Source organism: Solanum lycopersicum, chromosome 5 (genome assembly GCF_036512215.1).
Source record: "Solanum lycopersicum chromosome 5, SLM_r2.1".
Classification (NCBI taxonomy): Eukaryota; Viridiplantae; Streptophyta; class Magnoliopsida; order Solanales; family Solanaceae; genus Solanum; species Solanum lycopersicum.
Genome location: NC_090804.1, coordinates 7111766 through 7125446, shown reverse-complemented (window position 1 = coordinate 7125446; position 13681 = coordinate 7111766). Strand labels below are relative to the sequence as shown.

Sequence of the window (13681 nt, the reverse complement as noted above, 5' to 3'; positions counted from 1 at the left end):
AAATTATTAGTTTATAGTATTGGGTTATTGGTTTAGTGGTTTTAATAACGTTTTTTTTTTATCGAGTTATCGGTTCTTAACAGTTTAAAGTTTTTTCTTAACGGGTTAACCGATAACCCGATAGTAAATTAAATAATTATATTTATTCCATTTTGTATATAAAGTCCTCGACTTAGAGTTTAATTTCCTTCTTTTGTTTTTGGTTGTCTCAAACACTTAATTATTCTACAATATAGTGTTTGCTTTTGAGCAAGATGTAACTTATGAATTTAAGTGCATGATTTATTTGGTTTGTCATCTTGTTTCTAAATGATTTTCAATGTTTTTTCTTTTGTGTCAAAGCTTAACAGTTAAACCGATAACCGAATCAATAACGATAAAAAACCGATAAACCAATAACCGATAAGCCATATATCTTAATGGTGCTATAATGGTTTAGCATCTCTACAAATTGATAACCAAAAAGGTAATCCGATAAACTTCAAAACCGAACCGAACCGGCTGATACACAACTCTAGTTCATCCCTCGGACGAAAATTATATTATTTACACATGGTTAAGATAATTTTTTATGTATATATAATCAATATTAAACCCCCCTTGACAACTTTATTTGTCTATTTATACAAGTTTTGAACCTTCTGATTGGAAATCCTGAATGAGCCACTGCTTTCACTAGACAACTTATTTTCCTCGACTTCAACAGTTATTGTACAATTCAAAATTATAATTAGCTTAAATCTAAAATCATTTGTTTTGAAATAAAAATTATGAGAAAATTTAAGAATTACTTACCATTTGCACATAATAACAATGTGATCAAGCTGATTTAGGTAAGCTAACTGGCAAAATAATACTACGTACTATAATTAAATTTTTAATGACACAAATATTAAAATAAAATTGACATATCAATTAACTTGTGCAACATAAAACATAACGATGAATTGATTGTCCACGAGGGTGAATTAAAATTTTAATTATATTGTGTTTAATTAAAGCGACCAAAACTTAAAATCCCTACAAATTAAAAAGTGCATAGCCTAATTAATTTGAGGCATACGTGTACTTCATAATTACAGAGAGGGGTTGACTTGCTACTCCATTATCATTTACTTAATTAGCTTATACTTGTATAAATTAAAACACTAAATAATATTATTAAAATTATATGATAGGAGCAGCAAATTTCTTATCGATCATGATATTTACTACTTTAATTTACCTAATTTCCTTTTTTAGTACGACTGTTCTTTTATCTTTTTGATAATTTTTATCATAAGTTCTTTTACATAACATGTGTAAAAATTACGAGATGAAAAATACATGTTAATACATTCTACGTATTTAGTTTAAGACCATAAAATTTTAATATTTTTATTTCTTTATGCAATTTTATATCTAATCGTAATCAAATAAACAAATTTAAACAAAAGGAATATATATTATCAACGAACTACTTTACATAGTTACTCGTTACTTCCTTTGTTCACTACATGAAAAATATTTGTGACATAAAACATAAATATAATTTTTAAGTTGATTTCAGTGAACAACTACGTTCTTCAACTTTAAATGTGCACAAGTAGACACTTAAATATTTATAAAAAATTGAATAAACAGACACAAGTGTCCTACATGACACAATATATGTAGGACACAAAATTGTCATATATAGTGCTATATAGGACGAACGAGTATATTTATGTAATTTTATACAAATTTAAATATCTATTTAGACTCATTTAAAATTAAATACCATACTTATCAATTTACGTCAAGTTAAATATCATATTTATGGATTATATCAATAGATATCCGTTCTCTTAACTTGTCTAACTTTTTTTTTTTTTTTAAAAAGAGATTTCTTTTATTACTCGTTTTTCAATGTATGATACTTTTTCTTTTGTGTGTTACATATTTGTTTTGTTGTGAGACGGAGACAGAGACAAAGAGCAGTTAAAACTAAAGTAGTGATGTTGTTGTTGTTATAAGTAAAAAGGTAAAAAATGTCAACCAATGGAATAAGGTCGGCGTGCAAGACAATATCTGTAATTTGTGTTATTACTTTAACACACACACACACACGGTTTGTATCGTAGGCTTTTTATTAATCATCATTATTCTTTCACTAGGGAGGGGTTAGAAGGTTTAATTCTGCAGTATGTGTATTTATATTTCATATAAAAAGTTGTACGTAAAAATCTTACTATTATAATGAATAGGTATGTGAGGGTTAATATACCTATCCATTACTTTGGACCACCTTTTTTGACATGTGGTTAATTTCCTAATCCTTACTTTTTTTAGTTTTGAATGTTTTCTAGAGTCGTGATGTTCGATATTTTTATTGAAATATGATAATTCAATTTTACATAGCATATGGCCTTATTTTGGAGAATTGCTATACGTAGTAGAGATTTTATTTTTATTTTTAGGACTTGATTATCAAGTTTTTGATTAAGAAAGGAACAGTTTCATCCATTAAATCACAATCTTCCCCGACATCTTTTTTCTTATATCGTTATTTGATTGAGAACGAGATATAAATAATTCGATAAAGTATGATATTTAATTAGATCTTTGGGTCATGATCCGATATCAGTTGTATATTTTTATCATCCTATATATAAATTATTATCGAATCATGTGATTGTATCACAGTATAACATTTTAATTAGATTGATCAAATAAAAAATCGCATAAAATTGAATTTTTTGAAAAATAAGTTGTGGAATGAAATAAAAGATTTAAGCAGAAGTTGCGGTTTAATTAGATTTTAAAGAATAGAATTACATTAGCAAAAAAATAAATTAACCACTGGAAAACCATAAAGTTTTTCACATGGATGATTTACAAAAGAAAAGTTGTTACTTATTTGTACCGTGTGCATTAGTCAAATTCAGTTCGCTCTTATTTAATATCAATTTTTAATTCAGCCGTTTTAGATATTTAAGTATGTAAAATTAATAATTAAATTTATTAAGATATCTTGTATAGGTTCTTATTAAACGATTTTGATCCTTAACAGTTGGTTTTAAATTTATCAACTAAAAAACTATTATAAAACAAGTATGCGACATCTCCAATAATTTGACGAGACAAGACAACAATACAAGTCTACAGAAAGCTCATAAAATAGAAATAATCACAAGTCATAAATAACACGAATAAAATTACGCAAGTGCAACATAAAGGCTATTAAGAGGAATAATGTTTTTACTTAAGATTTTAACGTTTTAAATAATATGAAGTTATGAACTTAAAGTTATTTTAAAGTGTAAACCGAAGGGAAAGAGCAAAAACAATAAAAGGTACTGGAGTTACTATTTACTCCATTTATGCATAGATAAAGTAATAAATTACAATAGTCTTAATAAATTATCGATTTAGCTAATAATTAAATTTTTTAAAATAAAATCATTATAAATCCATTAACCCAATAATAATAAATTAATTATTTTTCAATTTATTTTATCGATCACTTCAATTTTTACATGAAAAATGCCATCACTGATTCCATATCTAAATTCTTAGCGAATCTCATTTTTCAGAAGTCAAAATACCTAAGTATTGTAATAATTATTAATTTTTCGAAAATCTAAATATATCAAATATTTTCGAATAGAGGAATTAAAAGAGAATGTTGAGATAAAATAGGGACAAAGCAAAATTAGATACGCCGCCAAAATGAATTTGATATGTTTGTCCAAAAACAGAAAATCTGCAAAACTCAAAGAATTTTCTTATCACATGTTTCCCTTTGAAAAAGTAAGCTTCCATAAGTTTTTTTTTTTTTTTTTTTAAGAAAATAAAATTAAGTGTCCATAAATTTAATTAATGTTAATTTGCACTGCGTATGATTTATTTTAGAAAAAGCGTTTCTTATCATATATATGTTCACTTCCAAAAATTTAAATTGAGATATTTACTAGTAGTATGTTTGTTAAGTTTGTGTGAAGATCAAAGTATTTATTATTTCTCAAAAAATGAGATAATAAATAATTTGATTAAAAAAGTCAATACTATATTATTATCAAAAAATAAATTAAAATTATAATGATTCTTATTGATAAGTTTAAATATTTTTTTAAATAGGGATAACATCATTATAATTAAAGTTTCAAAAATAAAAGTGATTTGCTAAATATGTTAAAATATCAAGTAATTTGTCTTCCCTTTTTCTATTTAAGAGTTACAAAAAACAAATAATATTTCATTAATCAAATGTGTGAGGTGATATTTATAACAGAAATCCATATATATTCACCAGTAAAATAATTTAATTTTAATTTATTAATCATATTTCTTCTTCATCGACCATCCCTATTCTTTTCACTTAAAAAAGTATTTAGATTTTAATTTCTTCAAATAATTCCGCAGTTCAAAGTTTTACCGACTTTAACCTATTGACTACTACTTTTTCATATTAAAGTTTAATCATAGATGATTTAGTTACATACTATTTTTTTCACAAAATTGTTTTAGTTAAATAAAATTAACAAATCTGTAGATAAAATACATGAGTTTATTTTCTTTAATCAAATTATAATTAGTTATAGGAAATAATTTTTCTCAAATGTTAATATCACATTCTGAGATTTTGATAGACAGGTCTGAAGCTTTGAGAATGTATTTAATGGTAAGCCCAATGCCATTGCTACTGATTTCTACTACATATGAGATCCACTTCTTTTCACCTGTCATTCGTATCATAGATATATGTGGGACGACTGAACAAATATTCCCTCGATATAAATATAGAATTTGTATATATTTACTTTATCTATTTATATACGATTTATGAGTAAATTATTTTATTAAGTAAGCGAAATTTATAAATGAAATTCTGAGCTCACCATATAATTAAATATTTGTTTCATAAAAGAATCTTTTCTCACATGTACAACATTTTAGCTAAAATATTTTTGAATTAGTGGATAAATAAAAGTTCATTAAAAATAAGTAATTTTACAATATGCTAAAATAGTAATAAAAAAAAATTGTCATCTATATGTAAATAATTACTAAAAAAGTAGTCTCATTCATGAAATATTCTTGAAAAGTGATTTACCATGTAATTTTCCCTTTGTAAAATGAAATTACAAGCCCACAAATAATGGGCCAAGTACGATCACAATCCATGCTGATTATGGGCCTCACCAAATCAGTATATTTGACCCAACAGTTTGGGCTGCTTCTTGTTCTGCTTTTGTGTAAAAATAAGGAAATTGAAAAATCATAAATTAATAAACTTTAAGGGAAATTTAGCTAACTAGTCAAAAAAACCAGCTTATTTAGTGATAATATTCCTACTTTAAGAATATTAGTAAACATGTCAAAAATGTCATTATTTTAAAAATAAATAATTATTCTGATATTATTAATATTTTTTGTCTCTCATTATTTACACCCTTTTTCTCTCTCATATAAATTACACATTTTCCTATATTTATGTAATTGGATAGATATTAATGTCATTTTAATTTTTCTCTCACTATTTTAAGCTTATCAATTTCTCTCTCTTACTTTTTTCCTAATCAAATCCCTAGATTTTTCTCTCTTTTCTTACTCTTCTTTTCAATTTCTCTCTCTAACATTCTTCCAAATTAATTCCATAGATTTTCGATTCAATATATTAATATTTTCTATTATTCTTATTTAATTTCGTTGCAAGATTTGATTTGAAGATTAAACTTGATTTGGGTATTACGTTTTTCAGATTTCTCATTACTTAGTGATTTTAGTGTTTTTTTTTAAATTTTTTTTGTTTTGTTGTTATTCTTAAAACATTTTTTAAGGTTTGAGACTACATAATTCTCTCTTCAATGGACGTTTTCAAGAGTTACTAGAGGTATTGGACAAAATAATTAAAGTTCTTCTGATTTTTCATCATTTAATTTTTTTTCACTCAAGAATTAAACAATAATGTAGGTTCCGCTTCTAATTCTAAGCAGGATATACGATGGGAAAAAATGCATGAATCCGTCGATGTGCAAAATCTCACACAAATTCATAACCATGAAGTTGAAGAAGATCAATATGTGGGAGAATAGGTTTTTTTTTTGGCATGTTCTGTGTCTTGCATGTCTAGTTTAATTTGTTTAGTAACTTTTAAGATTAAAAAAATTCATGTTACAATGCGTTTGGAAGTGTATATGGAATTTTTATTATGTTATAGTTAGTATTTATTTTTGTATTTCATATATTTATTGTATTTTGTGTTTTTTTTTTGTGTTAGTTATGTCAATGTAACACATTATATGAGTTTGATTGTGTATATTTCATAGTTTTAATGTTTTTTGTATTCACAGATTTGAAAGTGTATATTGAAATTTTGTTCTGTTTTAGTCCGTATGTATTTTTGTATTTCATTGTTTTATTGTATTTGTATCCATAGATTTGGAATTGTATTTCATATATTTAATTCATTTTGTATTCTGTTTTTTTTTTAGTTATGTAAATATACCACAGTTAGTATTAATTTTTGTATTTCATATTTTTATTGTTTTTTGTATTCATAAATTTGGAAGTATATATTGAATTTTGATACTGTTTTAGTCATTATGTATTTTTACAATTAATAGTTGTATTCATTAAAAAATTATGTTGCATTGTTTATGAATTTGACATTTTTTTCTAATTTGTATTTATTCTAAAGGTATGCCAACTAGTTATGCATTTTATTTAAGAATGAGTACACCAAATATTCAATTATTTCTTTTTAATTTTATATTTCATTCACTTTTTCATCATACTAATTTTTTGTATTTTATATATTATTATACAAATTTCTAAATAAAGCTAGAATAAATAAAAATACAAATAAAATACATATTGAAATGAATACATACAAGATTTTTGAAAAAAAAATTACTATATAGGGAAAAAAATATATGAATACAAATATATTTGTTAAATAACACCTATTGGAATGAATACAAACTAATAAATACAAGATTTTTGAAAAAAAAATAACCATATAGGGAAAAAAATATATGAATACAAATATATTTGTTAAATGACTATATATATACATTCGGCATACCTATTGGAATGAATACAAACTAATAAAAAACTATGATAAATATAAATAGAATATATTGTGGAATAAATATAATTTTAAATAGGTAAAAATTCTGGAGAAAAAAAAAGAACAAGTTTAAATTTTATTTGAAAATGTAACTTATGAAAAAATTAAGTGATCCTTATCTTTTATTTGAAATATTCTCTCCCTTATTTTCTCCCTTTTGTTATTAAATAATTATATTCTTTAAATAAAAACAAATAATAAAAACATAAATAAAATACATAACAAACTAAAATTTGACATTTTTACTAAATATTGAAAGTGTTGCTAATGAGCTCTCTTAAATGTTAAAATATTGACATTTTGAAAAATTTCCCTAAATTTAATTTAGGGATTTTTACCGGGTGGTTCGTTTTGATATTTTCACATAACTTTTTATCTTATTTTTTTAAATATGTTAATCTGGTGTGCATATACAGGTTATTGATTAGTTCGTAATCGATTTAAATGAATAACAATTTTACATAATATCATAAAACATGAATGCTAATTAACTGATTTCTATAGAGCCTCCTATTGCCATGACAACTATACTTGATACACCAACATGCAAATGAAAAAAAGATCTTTTAAAAATATTCGATAAAATTTCTCATAAGTCAATTCATACTACATATTTCGTTCAAATCACCCAACTTAATTATAAATGCACTAGATTGAATAATGGATAGAATCAATAGGTGAATGACTCATCGTAAGTTATGTTTTCATGAACTAATTTTTTAATTGTATCACTTAGTGATTTAACATATTGTAAAATGCATTGTACAATGTTTTGTGGAATTATGTGATCGGAATAATTATTAGCAGGTGTAGACATACGTTACGTTTAATCTAAATCTAAAGATATCAGATTAGCTTTCGTTTGTTTTCACACCTAACAATCATCAAGTTGGGCAAAAATTATTGAAGTCAATTTTGAGAACAGAACAAGGAACATTAATCAAGGGATTAGAAACCAAATGAGTAGGTACATTGACCAATAATTCATAGTCAGGCATAATACTCTTTAAGCGGGCTTCGATTGTCGTTTATGCCTTTCAATTTTGAGTATGAATAAGTAAATACTTAATTTGTATATAGTTGAACAAGCAGACATATATGTCTTATGCGACATAATACAAATTAGTGTATGTCACGCGAATTTACATGTCGACCGTGTGCATCTAACTATTTATTTTTGGCATAGTATATAAATATGACCCTGAACTTGGTTTCAATGGATAACTACGTCCTCCGATTTTGAGTGTACACAAGTAGATACATAAACTTGTATAAAATTGAACAAGTAGATATATGTGTCATACATGACATAATACACGTAGGAGTCCACATAGGACATAAACTTGTCATGTAAGATGCTATGTAGGATAAATGTGTCTATTTATTTAATTTTATACAAATTTAAGCGTCCACTTATGCACACCCAAAATTAAAGATCATAATTGCATATTAATACCAACTTTAGGATTATGTTCATGTATTATGCCTTTAATTTGATTCATGTTGTACATTGTTTCTTGCTAGACTTTATTTGGATGGGAACGTGAATCTCATCTCAAGACTTTTGAACTTCTTCATATTTCTTGTCGTATTCCTATTGTCATTTGTGAGAAATAGATGTTGAGTATAACTCTATTTCAAAAGTAGCTTCGGTGAATGATTGTTCAAGCATATAAAGTTTCAACCAGCTCATTAATCATTGTGAAACATTTTATCATTCTTCAACTCTATTCTTATCATCTCCCTAAACTTTATACATTTGTAGTGTTGTTTTTTCTTTTCTATTTTGTTTGCTATTGAGTTTCAAATCTGACTACATTTAGATTCGCGCCAGGAAGTTCCACATTGAGATAAAACATTTTCTAATAAAGGTGACTCCATATCCAAGGGAATTCGAATCAAGACATCTGGTTAAGGATTATGAAATACTTAGCTTGTTACTCCACCATAATCCTTGTTGGTGAAATTATGACATTGCAACTCCTTTTAGTACCAACAAGATAAAAAAAATTTCACAACCAAAGGTATGCTGCAGTGGATAAGGCTACTCTCACCAGAGGTCTTGCGTTAGAACATTAAATATAAAAAATTACACGATAAAGAGTATATCCTCCTAAATGAGGTTCTGCACAAATTTAAAAAAGTCGAACTTCTATGAACACCATATAGAACTCCAAAAGAAAAAAATAAAAGCTTTTCAAAGTAAAAAATTATGATCAACAATTTGAAAGTAAATGTAGAGTACTAGTAATTTTTTTTCTTATGTATGAAAATTGAATTTCATCTACTAGAATAGTCAAGTCATGAAATTATTCTAGTTTAACTATGTCACTATTAGAAAGGATGTTTTTCTCACAAATGAGTTAATTTTTTAATTTTTTTTTTGGTGATTAATACTAACATTTCACCATCTTAGTCAAAGAGAATTCAAAACCTTTTTTCTTTTGTCTTTCTACTAATGTGTTAAGATCATAAAAGATCAGGCATTGGTGGGGTAGCTTTACCTTAAACCACTTTTTCTTTATCTTCATCAAATCATTTCCCTCCTCTCTTCTTTTTTTATTTTTTCAATTTTGAAATATTTGCTTTATTCATTTGAATAGACTAAGAAATTTGCTAACTCCACAATTTATGGTGATATTATTCCTCCACATCTCCAACGTCAAAAAGAAAAAAAAAGTCCTTTTCTTCACTTTTTTTTTAATTATCCTTTATTTTCATTATAATAATAATGATAATTGGACTTTTTAATCTCTTTACATAGAATGGCTCTTTTCATTTACAGGTTGTCATGGACCCATGGTGATGGAACTATATCTTCTTCACTTCAATAAAGTTCTCAAAGTTTTTATAAATACATAACATATAAATGTACCTTTTAATTTAGATTCAACTCATATTCATATTCTTCAATATTAAGTGTTGATGAGCATATAAAATCGAACTAATAAATAAATGTGTCTTACATCACGTATCAAGTGATTGACACGTAGAATACATATATGTACTTGTTTAATTTTATACAAATATGTATTTCTACTTATTCAATTTCAAAATGTAAAGACCTAAAATCCTATCGAAGTCAAATTAAAGAAAACGTTTTTGTATCATACCTTTTATAGAAGAACAAAACTTAATTTTCCTCCAACTGCGATATCCAATTTAGTTCATTTAATTTTTTGTCACTAAAAGATCTTTTTTCTCCCCTTTATAATATGCTAATAAAGGAAAACCAACAATTGGAACAATTGTTCATGAATAGCTATAATCACTAGCAAGTAAGCAAAGATATATCAACCTATATTATAAATTTAAGTAAGACAAAATAGGAGGCTAAATATCATGATTCTTTCGAAGCTTCTTCTAATTAGAAAAAAAAAAGGTTTTTGGGAGTAATAACTAAATTAAATATGCATTACTAATTAAGAAAAATTACTCTTAATATAAGCTCTAGAAAAGTCACATCAAATGAAGCACAAGTTGTATCGTGTGTGAAAAGGTGATAGAGATTAGAGATAATAATATATACAAGGACTTTAGAAAATCAATACTTTGATATGAGTATCCTAAATGTAATTTTCGTATTATAGGCAAATATTGTATTAAACTTGTATGTACGTCGTTATCGATTTAATTATCACAAGTATGCACTTTTGTGGCAATAATTGTACGAGCCATATAGTTTAAAATTTTTTAAAAAGATGAACTTCTTTAAAATGATCAATTCATAGAAGTTAAAAACTCTTTACTGCCTTTTACTCCATCCGTCCGACAATATTTATTATGTTACGCTATTCGAAAGTCAATTTGATTAATTTTTAAAATTAAATTAGATCATATTAATTCGATATTTAAAAAAAAAAATTAAACAGTCTAAAACTATATGGAAAGTACTCTAAATTACAATTTTACGTATTAATATGATGAAAAAATACATCTTAAAATGTTAGTCAAAGTTTTTATAGTTTGACATTAAAATAGAAACCATGACAAACAATAGCGGACGGAGAAAGTGTGTTCAATGGAGCATTTATAGTAGTTATTTTGCATATACTCGAACAAAAATTTAGTGATTCAGTGAATAAGTATTTTTTCATTTTTAATTAGAGTTATCAATTTCAAGGCTTAGGAATGAACTCGTCTTTGATAAAGAACACTTTAATTATGAGTAGAAGTTTTCAATATTTATATCGACTTTGATTTAAAAAATAAACACGAAGACATATAATAATTACCTAGGTATAGGATTCGGACCAAATGACTCTGACCACTGAATTCCCATCTTGAGGTTAGTAAAATTTTGCGTCTAAATGAAAGAGAGTTTCACTTGATTTCATCATCATATACCTGCAGTACACAATTAAAACTTAGCACCAAAAAAAGAGACGTGACATAATTGCACATCATGATACAATATACTAACACCAAAAAATGAAAGGATAAAATTATGAACATGAAAAATAAATAGTATCAACGAGTATGATAGACAAATACAGAAAAAAGATTTAGAGGGGGAAGCAAATATGATATAGGACTCATTTTTAGCGATTGGAAATTGCTAATTAACAAGATTAAAACTATAAAAAAATATTTTTTTTAATAAAAAGATATTGAACGTGGTGAATATCCATCCATGGTACTATAGATCAATGACAAATTATTAAAAAACAAAATTGGACCCTCAATATATATGACACAAAAACTACCAATTTGTTATTGACATATACACTCTCTTCTTACATAAGAATATATATATATATCATCCTCTTTTTTTTTTTTCTTGATGGGGTTTTCTTTTTTTTCTCTATATAAAAAGTATATATATGTTCCAATATTGCCCTTGTCCATTGAAAATATCAAATGTTATTGCCAATATTGGTTGCCGTGGTGAATCAAATAAATATGTCTACTATTATTCCCATGACTATGATGATAAGCATATTGAGGAATCTTGGCCGTGACTTTCTCATGACAAATAGGAAACATCACCGGTGACGATCTTGTTCTAATATGACGTATGCGTCCGCTAATTGTTTCATCTAAAGAATTTCGTGCCATTTTCTTATATGGTCTTGGACAATCATGATGCCTCGTTGATGTAGGAGGGCTAGTAACGGTTGAACAAAATGAACTTGGTGATGACGTGACATCAGGGTTGCTGATAGTGGTACTATTGGTAGATGAGGTAGAAGCAATAGAAGGTGTAGGAGATACAACTTTTTTTGTGGATTTTGGTGGATATAAAAAAGCCCTCATCTTGAGAAACGATGATATTTTTGAAACACGATCATATTCTTCGATTAAATTGGCTAAATCTTCGTCAGATGTTATCGATACAAGAGCATCTAGATCTTCGTTTGGTAACTGACATCTTAAACTCACTGACGATCCACACATCTCCCCTAGCTTCACTAATAGTTCTGAAAAAAAAAATTGGTATATCTAAATTAATAAAAAATGTAACATACATATATAGAATTAAATCAATGGAGCATAAATTATGAATCATAGGAATGAAATAAATAACAACCTGTGAATGAAATGGAACGATCAACGGAGAGGACACGAGTTTCGCCACCATAATACCGGAGTTTTCCATCGGTTTGACGGGGGATAATCTTGCCACCATAGCTACAAAGGAATTTTAGAGGAAAATTATGGGAATTAATGGATGGACTAACCATTTTTTTTTCCTTTGTATTTTGCAAGTATTGGAGATATTATAAGTTATAATTTAAGGGGTTTTGAAGAGGCCTTAGTTGGTTGTTCAAGCCTAAGTAAGGTTACCTTTACCACTTATTTATAGAGTTTTTTTTTTGTTTTTGGGAATGGGAGAAGATAAGAGGAAAATAAGACCGGGTCGGGTCGGGTCGGGTTAGAAAAACCCAGAAAGAGACCCACGCACCTAAGATTCCAATATTGGTTGGGGCTCTTGTTAATTTAATTAAGATTTCTTTTTTCTTTTTTTGTCTTTCAAAGTTCAAACAAGTGGTGTCCAAAATGGTTGAATTGTCATCACAATTAATAGCATTTTGGTTACTAGATTACGAATTTGTATTTCAAAGTAAACTTTACTATCATATGGCTGATATAACATCATATTACTAAATTTCTTAGGTCATTGGATTAGAATTATATCGAGATTTACATCTTCTTCTTTAATTATTTGATGGTGATCAGATATATATTGATTTGATTAATTCATTATGGAGTTACATCTAGTCCATTTAACTAGAGAAACTTTTAAATGCTTGAAATCGAAAGAAATTTTATACATTCGATCACAAGAAATTTTGGTGATAGGCATTTACATACAATAGCAATATTCCATTAACAGTATATACTGTAGAAAGTGGAAGAGGAATGGATTTAGCATCCTGCACCTTAACCATTATGTAAGGATAGGATTACAATTTTATCAAACAGAAAGCTACCACTCTAATTATCTAAACAAAGTATATTCTATGAATATGTCATTGGGTTGGGCCAGGAATTGATTTCATTATGGTAGCCGCAAAGGCGAAGCCAGGTCTCGAAGCTTAAAGTTATTGACTTCGAGTGAACTCATATCTCAAAGGCTAGCCCGTC

The 13681-nt window shown here is 26.6% G+C and overlaps 1 protein-coding gene across 2 annotated transcripts; it reads right to left on the bottom strand.

Annotated features, from left to right (window-relative positions):
• Positions 1 to 11235: 11235 nt before the first annotated feature.
• On the bottom strand, positions 11236 to 12892 carry LOC101267605 (RAF-like serine/threonine-protein kinase PRAF). Of its 2 annotated transcripts, XM_004239082.5 has the most exons (3): positions 12624 to 12892; positions 12083 to 12513; positions 11236 to 11440 (listed from the first exon to the last, which is right to left on the bottom strand). In XM_004239082.5, the coding sequence occupies exons 1-3, from the start codon at positions 12775 to 12777 to the stop codon at positions 11417 to 11419; spliced, it is 609 nt and encodes a 202-aa protein (XP_004239130.1). In that variant the 5' UTR covers positions 12778 to 12892; the 3' UTR covers positions 11236 to 11416. The 2 variants fall into 2 exon arrangements, with proteins under 2 accessions (XP_004239130.1, XP_010320935.1); XM_010322633.4 differs by lacking the exon at positions 11236 to 11440 and having other exon boundaries at positions 11783 to 12513; positions 12624 to 12885.
• Between the last annotated feature and the right edge of the window lie 789 nt (positions 12893 to 13681).